At 36.0% G+C, this 19903-nt stretch overlaps 1 protein-coding gene across 7 annotated transcripts in view; it reads right to left on the bottom strand.

Annotated features, from left to right (window-relative positions):
• The window catches only part of LOC145674364 (CUB and sushi domain-containing protein 3), a 228682-nt gene extending 209028 nt beyond the window's left edge, over positions 1-19654 (bottom strand). For 4 of the 7 annotated variants that reach the window (XM_081744318.1, XM_081744319.1, XM_081744320.1 and 1 more), the window contains exon 1: positions 19441-19652. In XM_081744318.1, coding sequence (XP_081600444.1) covers positions 19441-19546 — 106 coding nt within the window. In that variant the 5' untranslated portion in view covers positions 19547-19652. Of the gene's footprint in view, positions 1-19440 lie in introns of all 7 variants that reach the window. The other 3 variants (XM_081744323.1, XM_081744322.1, XM_081744324.1) reach the window with 2 other exon arrangements.
• Between the last annotated feature and the right edge of the window lie 249 nt (positions 19655-19903).

Below are 19903 nucleotides of genomic sequence, written 5' to 3'. Positions count from 1 at the left end.
CAGTGCATAAACGACAGCGTGCGAATTGTGTTCAATGCTGAATCTCGATTCTGCAACGACGACAGATGACCATCATGTGCGTGTGTGGCTGCGCCGGAAAGAGAGGTCACATCTAGCCAATATTGTAAAACAAAACACTGGCGCAATTCCTGGCATCAGGGTATGGAGAGCCATCGCAATGTGACTTTCGGTCATCTCTCGTAGTAATTCACGGAACCTTGACGGCACAGCGTTACATAGGTGAGATCCTACGTCTGGATGTGTTATTTATTCTTCCTGCGAGAGTACGCTGATTCAATCTTTCAACAAAACAACGCTCGTCCGCATACAGCAAGTCTCTCTAGGGACTCTGTACGTCATGTAGAAGTTCTTTCCTGGCTAGCAAGGTTATCTGATCCCTCCCAAGAGTCAGCGTCACTGCTGATCTACAAGATCACAAGGCGCAATTACAGCAACTAAAAATTGACTTGCCTCAGACAACGATACGACGACTCTACATCTCACTTCCAAGCCACATCAGCACGTGTATCGTGTCCAAAGGGGCTGTTACAACTTACAAACATGCAACACATATTACACTCGCACAACCAAACGCTTTGTCGGATTGCAATAATTACAATATAGTTCTATGGCCTTGCAATCAGTGAAGTTCAATTTAATAAGAAGACAAAAAGAAACTGGTTGGGACATTGGCTAAAGAACTGTATCATGAGAGACGTGCTAGAGGAGTATGGTGGCAGAAAAGAGAGGGAGGGGCGAAGGAGACTACAATTAATCAACGGCATCCAAACAGAAAAATCGTAAGTGAAGACGAAGAGGTTAGCGGAAGACCGTGGAGCATGAAGACTTCTCAGTTGCGGCAGGCGACCTGTTAATAATAGCAGAAAACTATGATGATGATTTAATTATAAGGGCATATTCTAAGGGTGGTTAAAAGTTCATGCCAAACAAAATAGACAGTTTATGTATGAGTTTTTATCATTGTACTTTCAATGAAATGCGTGTCCTAAGGAGGGGAGGGTCAATTATTTTCTGCAAACCTATTCTCTCGGTGAAGAACGAATATTTCAGCTAGTTTATTATACGATATTTGCTAAATGTATATAAGGGGATATATTGTTTTTCTTTATTTTTAAAATTAGGTGTTTCATGTCAATATTTCCATTAGAAATATCTCTCATGAAAAATTAGGACAAATTGTAGGCAATGCGCGATACGGGACATTGTAGGATAAAAATCGCTGGACAGTTGACAAACCGGGTTACGTGATCAGTTTTTTTTTCGATCGAACCCATTTCATGACTATTGTCACCATTCACAAGAACAGCGCCGCCATGATCAGCGGCTTCTCGCTAAATTTGACGGTATTAGTCGCGTATGTCGGTGAAAATTAGTCGTCAGTGGGATAGCGCAAAACTCGGAGATTAATATACTACTACTACTACTACTACTACTACTACTATTAATAATAATAATAATAATAATAATAATAATAATAATAATAATAATAATAATAATAATAACTAAAACTAACTAACTCTATGGCCTATGGAACCCGGAGGTTCAGTGCCGCGTTCACAAAAGCTCTCCACTGACTTCTATCCTTAGCTAATTGCATCCAGTTTCTACTTTGTATTCCTATCTCTGCGAGATCCATCTTAATATTGTCCTCCCATCTGCGCCTAGGTCTTCCTAATGGTCGTTTTCCTATGGGTCTACCAGTCAAGACTTTGAAAGCGTTTCTACTTTCTTCCATTCTAGCTACATGACCTGCCCACCTAAGCCTCCTAGACTTGACGACCCTAACAATGTTGGGTAAACCGTATAAACTATGTAGTTCCTCGTTATGAAGCTTCCGCCATTCTCCATTCTCGTTCCTCTTGGGTCCGAATATTCTTCTCAGGATCCTGTTCTCAAATACTTTCAGTCTATGTTCTTCCCTCAGAGTAAGCGACCATGTTTCACAACCATAATAATAATAATAATAATAATAATAATAATAATAATAATAATAATAATAATAATAATAATAATAATAATAATAATAATAATAATAATAAATATTGGCAATGCATTCTGAAAACAAATGACAGTTCAGCAGCACATGTTTATATGCATTGTTTGTTTCGCCTGGGGTATTAGGACAAGTGTACTATAGATGTTCGCGAATTACATATTAGGAAAATTGCTTTTACAACACGTGCTAATTGTCAATGTAATATGCTGTTTGTTTACGTAATTTGCTTCCTACTTATTGCTTAACAACAATTATTTTCAGTATGTGTGTTTTTATTTTATTTTGTATGTTTTTATTTTATTTTTTAACAGATGAAAACCACATTCACGAAGAAATTAAATATCGACTGAAAGCAAGAAATTCATGTTATTATTCAGTTCAAAATCTTTTGACGTCACGAATTCTGTCGAGGAATTTGAAGCTTAAAATTTATAAAACGATCATCTTGCCTGTTGTTCTGTATGGTTGTGAAACATGGTCGCTTACTCTGAGGAAAGAACATACACTGAAAGTATTTGAGAACAAGATCCTGATACGAATATTTGGACCCAAGAGGAACGGGAATGGGGAACGGCAAAAACTTCATAACGAGGAGCTACATAATTTATATGGTTTACCAAACATTGTTAGGGTCATGAAGTCTAGGAGGTTCAGGTGGGCAGGTCATGTAGCCAGGATGGAACGAAGTAGAAACACTTTCAAAGTTTTAACTGGAAATCCAATCGGAAAAGAACCACTAGGAAGACCTGCGTGCTGTGAGAAATAGGAATACAAAGTAGAAACTGAATCCAGTTGGCTAAGGATAGAAGTCAGTGTAGAGCTTTTGTGAACGCTGCATTGAACCTCCAGGTTTCATAGGCCAAAGAGTTAGTTTGTTATGTTTTGTCACTCTCCATATGCATTTGTGATTAAAATGGGAAGAACGAAAGGATATTTGCAGCAACTTAGAAAACACTGGTTGAGTAACCCAAACATGACGGACAGAGTTAAGACGATGAGGGAAATTGTGCCATAATTTGGGTTATCCTGTTTCCGTAATAAGAACCCAGTGACAAAATCAACATACTCCACTTCAATAGCTAAAAAATGGCGATTCGGACTACGATTAAGCGTTAGTAGTAAATACGTTAATCTATTATAATGTCCTAAGTATTTAGAGTATCTATGATTGGTAAGTAGAATGGGCATTTCTTAGAAATCGCATGATAGTTTGAAATTTACAGAAACGCAGCCACAGGGGGCAAAATGGGAGCCCAACCTCAAATAAGTATCCTCCTGTTTACACTGGTATTAAGCTAGGTTGCGATGCTGCAAGAATATTGTAGCTGTCATTAAAAAATCTTGCAACCCCATCTTTCTATTTATTCTTTACACAGTACAATTTTCTGAAAGCAAGAAAGATATCTCCACCTATGCAGCACTGCACTCTAGTGGACAAATAATGAACCTCCTAATTATTTTGGCGCGTTTCCCCTCCTCATCCAAAAGAATCCGTCGTTTCGGAAGCGGCGAAACTGTTTCTTTCTTTATGTCAGTGGAAGGGCGAGAGCAGGTAGCAAGCAAGACGACCTAGAAAGTTGCACATAGTTTGACTCCTTGCAAAATGAAAAAATGTTGCATGTCCCTTTCAATATTATGTTTACATGGAGAAATATTATAGGGTTACAAGTTTTATTTTTTTTAATGACCACTACAAGATCCTTGCAGCATGGCAACCTAGCTTTAAAATGCTTAATACTTACAGCAAATGAAGAATGAAATGAAATAAAATGAAATCTTTGAGTTTTAAGTCCCACGGTTATGCCGGTTAGGCTAAAGGAGACGGTGATGATGAGTAATGAATGAAAGGGTTGGATGAAGAAAGTGGGAGGAAACGGGAGAACCCCGAGAAAACCCACGCACACGGTGTTTGTCCACCACAAAGTTCACTTGGTGGGGGCTGGGATCGAACCTGGGACCCCAAGCACCAGAGGTGAACGCTCTACCACTGAGCCACCGCGGCCCCCAGCAAATGAAGAATATTTGTAACAGAAAATGAAATAAATGTCTAGAACAAAATAATACAACGTCAACACCTTCAAATACTTAATATGGGTGAAGTTAAAATTCCCTTCTGTTATGCTGATTTTCTTAACTGGAGTACGCATTTCCGATTGTAAATATTACTACACTATTGTATTACAGTGTCTAAATTCGATCTTAATTCTCCATTGACTGTTTTTTATATGTATTCATTTTTTTTACTATTGAAACCTATATAAACGCAAAGTAAAACAAATGCACTTCCATAAACAATTTTTGTTACCATATGAATAGTTCATTGGCACATTTACTACCAATAATAAATGTATGGGGTATACGTATGAAAGTTTCTAATATTTTTGCATTCTGAAAGAAAACTTTTGGTTTGCTTTTAGTGTGGAAAATGCCCAGCTCCCTCAAAATTAATGGCTCTGATTTGAACAACTTGCTGGCTACTATGGTGGAAATCGCGATATTATTAGATGGAATTCTGGTACATTTGAACGCGAATCTGGCAATTTTGAATGATCCTCTTGGTAACACTGGTTTTGAGTCGCACTTTCTTAGGAAACTCGCTTCTGGTGAGATTGAAGTATACATAAAAAATTATCTTCTATACTTTACATATGCTTAATAAGTGCGAACGCTGCTTTGTCCTGTGCTATACCGGCTTTTGTGTGAATCTAAAATTTTGATTTGCGATGGCGGAATGGGAACTTTCACAGCCAGATTCCAGTCTCGTGACTTGGTATTGCTAACAAATGTAGGTGAAGACATCAGTGGATGCAGCCATCGCTTTCACACAGCTCACTCGGATGGGAAATTGCCAACAACAGACGACGAATAATAAAATCTTTTGTATAAACATTGACTGTGTTGTGTTTGTGGTTATCACTAAATCTTTCCTCGCTGACATTTTCCAGTTTGCTGACAATGTTGCATTTCTTTCTCACTCACCTGATGTGGAAAGCAAGGTTTTGTTAAGCGAATAGAGGATTCACTTTTGCAAGTAGTTTAGAAAACAAGTTGTGTCCCATTACTGACAATCCCAATGTCCTGTTCTGACATAAAGTTTACTGTTAATTGTAATTAAAATTCAATGGTGTTAGTTCAGGGGCTTATCCAGGACCGACTTCTGGGGGAGGGGGCGGTGGATTGTCATACTGCTGCTTTTAAGGGCTCCTAACTTTGGGATGTGTTTTATTTATATATATAAAATAAGGAAGTTTCCTCTTCTGGGGGGGCGATCACCCCGATCGCCCCCCTGGATCCGCCCCAGTGGGAGTTGCAGTTCGAACCACAGTTCATGTGTAGTTCCATAGTCGTAACTAGGAAGGAGGATAGCGGTGTCCAGGCTCTGGATTACATGTTGAAACGAGAATACTTAGAACAAAATAACTGTACGAAAAACAAGACCAGGATATGTTTTGGGAATCCCAGGGTTAAAAGTAAGGGAGAACGCGGGGAATGTCATTCTAAAACTTCTAAAATTATATCTATGGCGTCCCTGCACTTCCTAAAAGTTACAATGGATAAAGACAGGCATCAGGACGGCGTGACTTCATGCATTCCCCTACCATTTCAGATCCACTTTTACACCTGGCGAAACTTTAAAACATAGGTGAAGAAGGAGTCCATCTCAATCTATAAAGTCTTCAAGTTATTGTAGGACCCGTGTGAGCTCAGCTTGTGAAAAAGATTTTTTGCTATGCGACGCATCAAAACATGGCTAAGAACTACAATAATAGAAAATAAAGTATCCGAACTTGGATCTGTTTATAATTGAAAATTACATTAAGGACATTGTGACAGCGTGACGGGTACTTGAAGTATTTTCTTGCAAAATTTTGAAAGCTGAAGCTGGTCTACGTGCAAAATGTTAAGGTTATATACATTTTTCTTAGGATATCTATTTTTTCTTTTAGCAAATATATTGTACTCCAATTCTGCAGGAAGAGATTGAACGAAAAATGTTGCGAACTGCATTTGGACTAATTAGACCTTTTAAATATAAAATATTTTTAAAATTGTTAAATGAAACATGCTTATACAAGTCGATCTATCTCTGTTGCTTAGAAACAAGATAGCAAACTGGGTAATGAGATAGTTAAGTGTACAATTAGTTCATTTTCGCTAAGAATTGTATGTAAATTGTGTGTAAAACTTTAAAACAAACATTATGGATTTTTGTAATTAAGATAGAATAGACAAACAGATTTTTGATAAAACGAAGTGTTTCTGATCTATATTACATGACCATGTAGAGTTAAACTACATAAAATTTATGTTTTAGAAAACAAAGGGAAAAAATAATAGAAATAAAAACATCAAAGACTATAATAAAGGAATTCTGGACTCACTTGCAAGTGAGAGATCAGAGAACTAAAAGAGTGAAAAGAATTTAATTGGAGGCAGAAGACGACAGAGAAGAACAAATATTTCTTCTCAAAGGTTATTCCGATTCTCAGAAGTAAAGGGCAAAATATTCTCGTTACTTGCTATTAATAAATTATCTTTCCCGAAGTTGAGACAGCCCTCCCCGTTGATATAGTTGCTATCACGTGGACCTTTGGTACATGTGGTTTGGGGTTCGATTCTGATGGAAGATCGTTAAAATTTGAACGCGTTATGGTGGTTCGAATTCTACCTTAAACTAGAAATCCACGTGTTATATATGACGTTGAAAATGGGACGTTAACTTCAACAAATAAATGAAGGAACTAAATTTGAAACCTAAGTATATTTTTCTCATATTTAGACACAAAAATTTATATGCGTGCCATTTTAAACGCACCTAAAGTGCATGTTTTCCTACATACGCCCTTATATAAGTACTTATTTATTTATTGAACAAATTTCCAAACACAGTATAACTTTGCCATTTTACACAGACAATTGTTAACAAATTGGAAAAGACAAGTGTCAACAGGGAGCAAATGTAATATTATTTGGCCAAACCCAAAACTTGTTTAATTGCTCTGTCAAACACCGGGTAGCTCGAAAAACTGTCCACCTCAGTTGTTAGATAAGTATAATAGTTCTGTATTCTGTGAAAAAGAGTCATCTGTATAATTGCCAACCTGGGGCGGGCAACATGGAATAGGTGGGTATTTGGGGTTTTGCTGGAAGGGACTCGTAAGGATATTTCTTGAAGTAGGGTTTCCGATCTATGGTATTTATTAAAGTATTTATGGGATTTATATACACTGGAAAAATGTTTGTAGATTAACTGCCAAATATTAATGTAAAATCATTATCCTTCATTTTGTAAGTTGATATACCTTTCCTTAGATTAAATTACAAAATTTGCTGCTTTTTAACAAATTTACAGTAAATTTATAAGAAAGTATGATATTTTTATTTATTAAAAGTGTAATTTTACACCATTTCATATTAGTAATTTTATTCATAGGTGTAAATTGATTTACATAGAGGGTTGGTAAACAGATTGTCACCGTGTTTTGTAAATTTACCTATGAAATTTTTACAGTGTAGTATTTAAGTGTTTTCTACTTCTTCCTAAATTTATTTCTATCAAATTTCAGGAAGGTACTTAAAAATTTCCCAATGTAAAATTTAGACAGGAGATTTTCAACAAATAGTATGCCTAATAAATGTGTTATACCAAAATCAAGACAGCTAATTCAGCCTTCCACCTGGGAAATGGGTTTTCACCCAATTTCATTAAGTTATATTTATTTTCAATACAAAAGTTTTGATGTTTCAGAAAAAAAAAGTTCTTTTTACAGACAATACTAAGCTATTTATTTAAAAATAAATTGGCGTGGGCACGGCCGGACCCAGAATTCTCTGAGGGGGGTGCACCAATAACTACCAGTACATTTGAATGAAATTTGAGTTTTTTTTAATGCCTTTAGGCATATGTGATGCGAATGAGGAATTCCTTTGGAAATGCTAAGTGTCTGCTCTCGATGAATTCTTTTCCTTCAACCTTCAGAAAATTGACTTAAACTATTGCTTTTGCAAAAGTCACTGCTAGCTTCTCACTTTAAGTAGTGTATATTTGCAACGAAGGGGGGTGCATGTGCACTTTTGCACCCTCCCCTCTAAATCCGGCCCTGGGCGTGGGCAAAAAGTGATAGAGGAATATGCAGCACTCCGGGTGGAAGGAAAAAGCTACTCATACTGTGCAGTTGTTTAACATGATATCGGTTTCTGATTAGTGACACCGTTTTCTACATTGTAAGACTTATCTATAATATTTGAGTTAGAAATGAATTTTTTGAGTTCTGAAAGCAGCTTCAGATGAAATGTGTCCAAAATGGAAATAATTAAATTTAAGTTTTGCGTCTCACGATTATGTCGGCTAAGCTAAAGGAGACAGTGATGATCAGAAATGAAGGAAATGGTGGAATGAAGCAACTGGGAGGAAACGGAAGAAACACCGAGAAAACCAATGTACACGGTGTTTGTCCACTACAAAGCTCACTTGCTGCCGGCTGGGATCGAACCAAGGCTTTATCACTGAGCCACCGCAGCCTTTTCAACCTTTCTCCAACCTTTAAAAAAGATCAAAAAAAAAAAAAAAAAAAGAATCAAACTGAGGTCGAAAAAATAGTACAATGGTTTTCACAAATGTATCACCCTAAAAGCTGTTTTCGAATGGACCCCATTCAGCCTGTCGTGTTTACTAAAGAGAATTCGAAAATGTTAAACATATTTCTTCCATCCTTACAAAAATATTAAGTATCTTAACTTCCACAGTGGACATTTCCAGAAGGGACCTGGATTCCCGTAAAAAAAAAATAAAAAAAATAGGGAGAACGCGGAAAATAAAACGAACGGTACAATAAAATTATTTACTATCACTAAGTTTCTTGAGTTTGGAGACTGCAAACCTTTGATTATAAAACAAACATATTAACTCAATGACAACGTATTGCAATACAACGAAAACTGTAAAATCTAGAACCGTAGGGAAGTCTTAACATTGGAATGATATAGAAAAGTGCCGTTACGTTGCTGATGGGCGTAGTCGAATAACCTGCTACAGAATCATCTATTTCAACCCACTGGGCACTCACTTGGAATCTGTAGTCAATGTTGTGTGAAGAAACAGAGAAAGCAAGAAAAAAAACGTTACCGAGAGTAGTTTTATTGCATGTATCAGATTCATTTAGGAATGACTTCAATAACGCTAGCTTAAAATATTCTTAAAATACAACTTAATAATTAATAAACATAAATATTCTTTAAATAAAATATAGGTTGTGTAAAGTTAAAGACGGGACAGATTCAAGGGAAAACGATGACAACGATCCCAACAACAATAATAATAATAACAACAGAAGAAGAAATGAAACCTTTGAAAAAGTGAAATAAAACCTTTAAGTTTTACGTCCCACGATTATGCCGGCTAGGCTAAAGTAAACGGTTATGGTGAGAAATGAATGGAATGCACAAGGCGGAAGGAAACGGGAGGACGCGGAGAAAACCTACGCACACGGTGTTTGTCTACCATAAAGTTCACTTGGCGCGAGCTGTGGTCGAATCAAAAACCCCATGCACCAGAGATGAACGCTCTACCACTGAGCCACCACTCCCCTTGAAATCTTTGAATTTGACGTTCCACGATTAGGTCATTTAGGCTAAGAAGACGATGATTAAGGCAAGTGAATGACGATGGAATAATTAGTAGAATGATAAAGTGGGAGGAAATGGGAGTGCCCGGTAAAAACCCATGGGTGTGATGTTGTCTACCACAAATTTACGTGGTTGGGGGTCGAACCAGGACCTCACGCTCCAGATGTAAGCACTCTACCACTGAGCCACCCTACCCACAACAAAAGAAGAAGAAATAAACACTGAAATCAATTATTTTGTAATTTAATATTTCTGTCAAGAATTAATACTTGAGCAGTGTACACTTTTTTCAACGTTAAAGTGAAATGTTAACTGGCTAAAACTAGTAATTTTGCTGTTAATCTCTACTGTACGACACAGAATACTTTCTGAAGGATAGTTTTAAAACGAAAAAAATTAATTTTTTTATATCACTTAGAATTATATCGAAACAGTGAAATGAACACCTCTTAATAATGAACATATCCAAAAATACTTTAGAATATCTCTGTCCGGGCAAAAATGTATGTGCGAATATCATTACGGGACAAAATCGTCCCTTTTATTGACAATTTTACCCAGAATGTTTGGTAACTTCTTCCAACGGCCACAAGTTATTCTCAGTTCATAAATATATACAGTACTTAGCACAGAGAAATTTTCAGACAATGTGAGTCGCGATACAGTAAAATAGACAGTATAGAAACTTTCGAACAGAAACTAGGATATATAGACAGGATATATGTACAGTACAAAGAACTATTGCAGTCCTTTCCTCATGAAATTAATAGATCTTCATGATGGTGAATTCTAAGTTTCCAGTATTTAATAAAAGTGTTGCCTTTCCTCTTTGTGTCTCGTTTTTTCTTCTTTTTTATACTGTTAAATATGTGAATTAAGGCATAGTTAGAGAGAAGAACATGTTGGGAAGAAAATTACTACACATGAAGTCAAGAGGGCACCCTGAAATTTTTGCTGGGAGGGGTCTAAGCTCCAAGGGAGGGACAATATTGGAAGCCACTGCGTCTGTGTAGTGTTGAACATGTATTATTTTGCACACGAAAAGAAGGTAAAGAATTGGAAAATATTCACAGAAAAAGTAACAGAACTAGAGCGTTTTTAAAGGAGAAAGAGTACAGATGAAATGTAAGATCAGGTTTCAATGCTGTATCAATCATTTCCTTGTTAAATAAGTATAGTTTTATTTAAAAAATAACGGGTGGCCCAAAAGTAGGTATACAGTCCCGTATTGATCAGGTCACTGCATTTTATATAATTTTATATTGTTATCAATAGTTTATTTATTATTTGTTCTTAATGTCTTTTTACTTATGTCTTAGAGTTCCTTCGTGGCTAAGCGGTAAGCGTACGCGCCTTTGACGTGGGAGATCTGGGTTCGATTCCCGGCGGGAGCTCATGTGGTTCGGATTCCATGTTAACCAGTAGGTCCACGTCTCATATAGCCTCGCTGCTGAACGGGACGTTAAACTCAAAATCAACTCAACTCAACTTATGTCTTAGGCTCGGAACAGCCGAAGTAAATAAACCTATAAGCTAGAATATTATACTTGATAAATGCAGGGGTGTATACCTACTTTTGGGCCACCCGTATACAAATGTATGCTGATTTTTTTTTGTTAGTCCAGATCCGGTGACCCCGCGTGAGGGAGCTCCTGTCCACCACAAATTAAAATAACCTGGAATCCATCGGACTAAAAATAACCACTTTATCATTAAGCCTTCGTGACCCCGACACTGCGGCACGGGAGAATACAATGATAAGTGCCACTTCCGGTGAAATTAAACTACTAGGTGAGATGGATTGGGATCGGACCACAGAACAGTATGTAGGTAGTTTAATTTCGGAACTGTATCTGCAGATGGCAAGGGAGCATGTTTGGTATGTGTCATTACATTCAATTGCATGTGAATGTTGAAATTTGTTTCCCAGTTTATTCTAAAGTTAGAAAATGTGACATGCCATTCTCTTCCCCCGAGCCCGTCAATTATAGTATGATTATTTTTTCTGTAAGCATGGAGGTAAACCTTGACTGGCTTAAAGTATGCATGTGACACATTTTTTTTTTTTTTTTTTTTTTGTGCAGACATAAGTTTCCAAATCATTGACCATCAAAGTTGGGTTATCGACTCACTCAAACTTTTGCAAAAATCTCTATTTAGAACAACCATTGAGAGAAAATACATGGAACAAACCTTTAAAACCTTAATTTGAGGTTAGACGTTAAATAAATGCAGTATGTACTTATACAAATAGTTACTTCTTGTTAAAATCAATGTTGGACGATAGTTTTGCACTGAAGGGAATCTAGTAACAAAGAACTTAATTATTTTTTATTCATAATAGAATTACATGTTAATGTGTCTACAGATGCGCATGATTTGGTCCAAATTTTGTGATAACAAATACTTTACAGCAAAATATGTTAACAATAATGCAAAATAATGCATTAATATTTAGTTATTTTAATATGTATACTTTTTTTCTATTGTAGAAAATACGATGGACTTCTTACTACAGCTTTGGTTTGCAAAGCCAACGGCGCAGTCGCAGTGCAATACCGGTTTCCGCGAGATCAGTAAAGCCAATGATTGGCTGGTAAGTTTAAGCCATTTCGAGGTTTTACGCCAGGTAATTGGTTAGTTTAGTTATAGTAGCCGTGCTCATAGAAATTTCCGGTCAGAGATCTTTGATAATATTTAATGATAGGTCTATAGTAGTCACTACTGCACACCAGCAGCTAACGTTAAATTTACTGCTTGGCAAGTATCTAGGAGAAAGAAGAAGTGTTGGGAGCAGTGCTGGTGCAATTTCAAAGAACCCACTGAATAAAGCACTATTGCTTTGAAAGAAAGTAGCAAAACTATGAGCAAAGCTACTGTAATTCCTACCACGAATGAACTCTAAATGCTACAATGATACGCAACACGATTCCACCCCAAAATAAACAATTCTCACAAAGCAAATCCTTCAAGTAAGTTAAGTTATACTTTATTTTTCATATTTTTAAAATGAGCAACCCTTAGATACAGAACGGAACTAGTAATAAATTTCTCGATTACGAAAACAAATCGCTCTTCACTGATGTTACTAAATATTTAATGTTTCCTCCATTTACTTAGCTCTTAAACGTTTTAAACTAAACTTTAATGTATGTTTATTTAAGACTTTCCGTTGGCTAGCTGGGAACTCCAGCCCGGACTCCCTCGTTTGCTCGGCCTACAGCCTCATATTTTATCCGACAAACGTACTGAATTTCAAGTTTCGTTTCCTATTTCTACTATTTAAAAGATTTTGTATCCCTAGAAAAGGCCCGTTTAAATAACATGACAATTTCTTGATCTCTCCATTAGACCCCATAAGAACTAAAAATATTCCCTTTTGGCAATTTTGTTGTAGGTTATTCCTATAAGGCTACAACCATGCAGAATTTCATCATTCTAATCCTGCCTGAAGTGCCTAAACATTTTGGAGTGTAGATGTCCCATATAAATATCATGGGGAAAGATTTTTTCAGTTTCGCATAAAAATACTCTACGGTTGGAATTTTTTGTTTTTGATAATTTACGTAGATAACGCCAACAAAACTGCACAAGCATATCTAATTTCAAGTTTTAATTCCAATTCCAAGTACCTAAACCATGAGATTATAGGTCCAAAAAAATGTTTATTTAAATAGCATGGGGAATTTCTTCATTCCCCCTTAGACCCGTTAAAAATTAAAAACATTGACTTCTGGCAATTTTCCTGTGTTAGTCCCGAAAAGCTACAATCATGCCAAATTTCAACTTTCCACGTCAACCGCAAGTATCCGTAATTTTATGACAGTTCATGTAGTTTTGTACAAAGTTAGGATAGGATATGATAGGATAGGATGTTTTCACAGAATTCTTGACTTGAATAGTAACTTAGTCTGATGTCATCCGTTTATTGCAGCAGAAGTTACAAATATACTACTTGAAGTTTGAGTATTGAATACACATATTCTCGAAATTTACCACACTGTGAAACATAACTCTGTTGTTTTAAAAAGCACTACTACACTTCACGCTTTCATCTCAAAACAGGGAAAAGTAATTACTGTACCTAGAAACTGAGTTCAGTAAAGCCACACAAATAGTAGTGAAATAAAATAATAATAACAAAAAAAGGTTCGTTCTATCTGATGCTTTGAGTATTTTTGAAAGTTTCAAGGGTTCATCTCATTCCTGGATAATCATATCGTTGCTGTAGCTAGCTGTTAAAACGTTGACAAAGTGTGTTATATTTACATCATGACAACGACGCTAATTCAGACCGGTCATTCATTGTTACTGGATTTCTTCTTACACTATGAGAGTTTGGGATCAGTCTCAAGGATATTCTGCTATTATTAGAAGATAGAAGGTCAGTTTTCGGTAACTCAGAAGATTCTAGGCACTGTCCTGAGCTATCCTTTACACTTGGATGTACACTCATGTCCAAAATGATTGACGCATATCTATAACTGTCTTCTTGTAAGAATATAATTTGATAATGATTTTGCAGGGTACTTTTAATACTGATACTATATGTAGAGTCGGGAAATGTATATTTCTGGTAAATTTCATAGGAAAGGAATACGGAAATTAGCATGAGTAAAACAAAATGTTGCTAAATGGATAAGAAAATTTTAGTTTCGTTTTATTGTTCTTATTTACTGCTCTTTTGACATGAAATTTTCCACATACATGTCTTTGCCGATTATACACATACTAACATTATAAGAAATACCGGGCGAATTCGTTAGCAAATTATATTCCTAAGACAACATATATATAGACATGCGACAATAATTTTGGACATGAGTGTACCTATTTTTCCTTTTAATAAAGTACATCATTTGTACTGCCTTCTGCCGATCCCTTTTTCTTCTTTCACCGTACCGTTTATCATGTCCTTTCGAAAACGGTGTTGAAAGAGACAGAATACGCTAATCTTGAACAAACTGTCACTCCTTTTCTAATTAAATCAAATATTGTTGATTGATTTGGATTTCGGGGTCCTGTTCAGTACCGAAGGATAAAAACTCCCAGCGATAATGGAACCGAGATTTTCGTGCCGAATGTGGGTACGATAACCATATATCCACGAAAGAGATCTCCAATATTGTTCATTTCCTGTAGTATTCGCAAGTCTATCACTGGTTTACAGTTCTAGGCAGGAAATTCTCTCCATCCATCTCCATCCACACGTTTTCAAAGGTTCAAATGTTCTTTCGTCGCCACTATGTAATGTTCGTAACTCTACCTCGTAGAGTACAATAATCCACATGAAATATTTTATGAGAATTTTTCTTAATTCCTTAAGACCCACACGGTACAATTGAAGGGTTGGATGCGAGAACAAGGTAAGGCTACTTTTAGAAATTTTTCCGGAACTGCCTGCTTCTCGATCTAACTTTACGATGAACATTGTATGTAGGTACTTCCTTTTACATTATAACACTGAATATAATCATCGGATCCACATGATTCTTGCACACAATGTAGTGATTTTTCCTATTGGAACACGCGAAAATCTCAAATACGCTAAACAATTGACCTGCGTGGTTTTTGCATCCAACCCTTCAATTTCCTTCTTGCTAAATTATTATTTCGCCTTGTTCTTATCTCATGTTGGCACTTCATGTCCTCACTAACAATATCACCCAGGTATTGAACACTAGTCACCTCTTCTTTCTCCCCTTTTGCTTCTATATTAGATACAAACAAGAAACAATGCCTCACTAATCAAAAAAAAAGTTATATCCCATCCACTGATTCATTTGATTTCGGTCAACAGGCTCGCATAAAAAAAAAAGACACGTAGCAACACACCAGGGAACATATCAAGTGATTCGTTAAATTCTAGGTTTCAAGTTGGTGCTTAGGTAGAACTCACAAACCTCTACCAACGCCAAGACTGCACAAAAACTCCATCATTACTCTGCAATAGAATAATGAAAGAAAAAGTCGAAAAATAATCAATCGATAGAGGGTATATTCTTATGTATACTTTTGGTGAAAATAGACAAAGACGAACTTTTTTGTTAAAATGGAAATTACATATCACGCCACCAAGACTGTATTTAGGCATGGATCAACATGAGCATGGACCGGGGCGGCCATTTTTTTTGACCAGATATTGTCCGATAAAATATTTTTCTATTACCATACGGCATATTATTACATTATCTATAAATTATTATGTATATGCCGTATTATTATATATATATATATATATATATATATATATGTGTGTGTGTGTGAATTTTTTATACTTCCCTGTCTCAAATATATTTTACACTGGTATTCCTTAGTATTGAGAGGCGTCAATTTTTAATAGCCTGGGGTGGAAAGAATGTTAAATACGATCCCGCAAGACACCTATTAAGGCGACATTGCTGCTAAAACAAACACCTATCAAAGTTTGTCACTCTGACACTAGTCTGACGATATTAAGGAGATATGACATTACATTATCATTACCTTTTATAACTTTATTTTTGTTAATTATGCAAAATATGCGTAACATCAATCTTAGATTGTCATGAGTAGAATTGCGAACTTTTGAAAATGGAAATATCGGACAACCCATTGGGGTACATATACCTTTAAGATTCTGAAATCATCGCTTGTCAAAAACATGAGAAATCTGAGAGTGGTTACTTCACATAAAATTGGGCGATTCGGAGTTCGAATTTAATAACTTTCGTTACTTTTGAAGCATTTTTTAAACTTACTTATTTCAGTTTTGGTTGAGACGGGACATGCAATTTTTGTAGTCTACCATCAACAATACATTATATTTAAAACAGAAAAGTAAATATAAGTGGCAACTTAATTATGGCATGCACACAATATACTTGAAATATAGTCCTACCAGCTTCACTGTGGCTGGTAATATCTCATAATGCCTACACACTTTTACTGTATCTAGATGCACTATTTGATTGGAAGATGTAGTTAAGCATGAGGCAGCGTTACCTGCGGTCTTGAAAATGTACTTTTGTTGACCTTTAGCAGTTTTGGTAAGTTCAATAAATTTTCCTGCCTTCAAGTCTATAGAAAATTCCGCGCACGACAGGTCGATATCAAAGAGAAATAAGCTCTGCTTTAACCATGTTCATCAACAAACGATTCCTTTAGTCAACTTCAAAATGATTTGAATAGAACAGAGAATAGAACTAGTAACGGGAAAAATTACCGGACATTTAAGTCCGGTTTTGAGGTCGTACCGGACACCGGACGGTTGGCAACCTTAGTCATGGGATACAAATGCTGTCAGATCCGGGCTCAAAACACACCTCTCTTATAAAAGTTCTGATTAATTGTGACTAAATAGTTGACTAGAAATAAATAAATAGTAATATATATATGTCAAAAGTTAATTAACTTATTACGGTGAAAAACAAGAAGCAGCAATTAAATATCGAGAGATTACGGATTATACGCATGTGATCATTGGTTTCATCAAGAACTAATATCGATCACTTATTCACAACCATCCAAGTATGCCTCTGTGATTTACTGGCAACTTCTCTTTGGCCATTTTCATCTTCCCCAAATTCTTTGGGCGTGGTGCACACATATCTGCATAATAGTGTTTTCCTTAAATCGGTTTTGAAACACCCTAGGCAACAAATTTGAAGCCCATTTTCCAATACAGAATATCTTGTAGATTAACACAAATATGTTACAGAACAACGATTTCATTTATAAAGTCATTAGTCCTAGGAGAAATTTGTTTCTTTTCTGAAATTGCGAGCAGGGTTTATTTCATAATTCACAAAGTGAGCTCTTGCACCATTACGTAGGGTTTTATCATCGAATGCATTAGTACGATATCAAAAAATTAACGAGTCATTCAATTACGTTCCCTGGTTGCAGTAGAAATATAAATTAAAAGCCAGCGGAGGATAATTTCTACGATTTCGAATATTTTACGTAGAATATTCAAATACGATTGTAGGAAATCACAAAAGATTCCAAAACTAAAAGTGAATTAATTTTTTAACACTGGACATCATCATTTAACTATAATGTATAAGAACGAGATGGAACATCATTAAAACGACGCTAATAGTATTTTTTTTAAATATGCAATTTGCGGTCTTCTAAATTTGATGTTTACGTACAGAACAGGATTCTTATCTAAGTCACATGTTAATTTTCGTGAGATAAATTAAATTGTATAATGAAAACATATATCAACAATATCACACACGTCACAGCTGTACATCTGAAGGATCGCTGGCTTAGTGGTAGTGCGTGCGTGTGTTGTTCACCTCTGGTGCAATGTGTCCGAAGTTTATTCGTAATCATGTGAATTTGTGGTGGACAACATCTTGAGCATGGGTTTCCTCAAGGTTCTCCCTTGCCTTCCACATACTGATTTCACCAATTCTTTCAAAATAATTCACTTTCGTTAATTATCCCTCTCCTTTGACCTTAAGGGCACAACCGTGGGACGCTAAAGATTTAATTTTCGATAGTACAATTGCCTCAAAAGAACTTATTTGTTACATTTATCTTAGTGCGTACTATGTTATGCCGTGTAATAAATTACTATGAATGATTAATGCATTTACGTTTTCCATATACACATTTTGGTGTATTATTTCTTGCTTTTACCTAGGTATCTATATCACTAGAGTCAAAAAATCCATTTTACATATCAGCGCTTTAAATTTTCCGTTTAAAAAATTCGCGTTTTCTAAAAGTAATCTTGAAATTGTTAAAATGGAATCAATATTATGAGTGATGTCCATTGTTAAGAAACTAAATAACTTTCAGTTTATGTAAACAATTTTAACAGATTTTTGAATAATTTACGAAAAACAAAAACGCGGGAAAACCATCTTGTTTCGACCTTTAAAGAAATAAGCAAAAGAGGGTGACAGAAATTCTGGAGTCAATGGACCACCATATACAATTCCATTGAACCACTCCGAGTATTAAGAGGCTTAAAAGGTTGGAAAACATCACAAGAAGGGACTTATTACGAGAAAAAACCTCCAAAGGAACCAACTGACCATCAAGAAAAATTCTATTGGATTCCTTCGTAAGTTTTTTTTTACCTTTATTCGCGGATCTCCATAAATTAAATATCTAATTAGAGTGATACCTAACACAACTGTAATATTCAATGTTTTCTGTTGTATTTATTCTTAAATGGTCCCGATGTCTTGGAAACAAAAGCAAAATTAAATATTCAACTGATATCTGAAGCAAGATTGCTTAGTAACGAAAGCAGATCACATCACACAAATTTCTGATCTAGAAATGTATCAAATATAGTTCGAGATTGTTTATACAACACTGTGCTAACTACGGTATTCTTCAGTTACCTGTATATCATAAAAAAACGTCTCACGGATCTAACTATAGTTAATATCCTTTGAGTTGCTTTGGAGCACCATTACACATTTTTACAACTGTCCTGCTAGAATTACTATAGCTTCACCCGTACACTGTTACTAACAATCATTGTCAGCAAACATTTAAATGTAACACAATTCATGAATTCGAAGAATGCATCTCTATAACGCTGAAAATTTTATCAACACTAGCAAAAGATTTTATTCACATTCAGTACGTCGGGCCATCTCTGTGGAAACTTTGAATATGTCTTTATTGGCCATTTTTCGGAACACAGAAAGTTGACGTTATCTTCTAATACGAATTGACGCAAGTTGGCGATCACGAAACGAGGAAACTTGAACGTTCTAATAAACATCGAAAAATTGTGATTCTTGAGAAAAGTGATAGAACCTATGATTAATATTAAACAACTCTACCTTGAATTTGAGCCTCTCCATAATCTAGGATAATCCCACCGATGATCAAAGACACAACAAAAGTCCTAAAAGCAGACGACATCCCTCGGGGCTGAAGGACGTTCATTGCACTAACACAGCACTTCCAGCACTTGAGAAGAGTTGCAGTTCTTTCGCCCGACTGAAGCACTCAAAAGCAAAAACCTCTTCCGTCAACACGCATTGCTTGGAAGAAGAAGAAGCAAAACGGGGGCACAGATGGACCCTACCTGCCTGGAGGACAGGTGAAACGGTAATGACGTCACGATCTCTTCAACCAATCATTGAACTCGTCTTCAAAGCATGAAATTTCTCCAGCTAACTGTACTTTTGCTGAGCGAAGAAGGCTTATGGCAATCTCGCCTGCCTCGTTTGCTCTACTTGCACAAGTTCCGCTGGTGACAACAAATCACCATTATGACTATTCCTTACAAAAAATAAATTT

The sequence above is a fragment of the Thermobia domestica genome, chromosome 17 (genome assembly GCF_964235325.1).
Source record: "Thermobia domestica chromosome 17, izTheDome1.hap1.1, whole genome shotgun sequence".
NCBI classification, from domain to species: domain Eukaryota; kingdom Metazoa; phylum Arthropoda; class Insecta; order Zygentoma; family Lepismatidae; genus Thermobia; species Thermobia domestica.
This window is presented reverse-complemented; position numbering and strand designations above follow the sequence as displayed.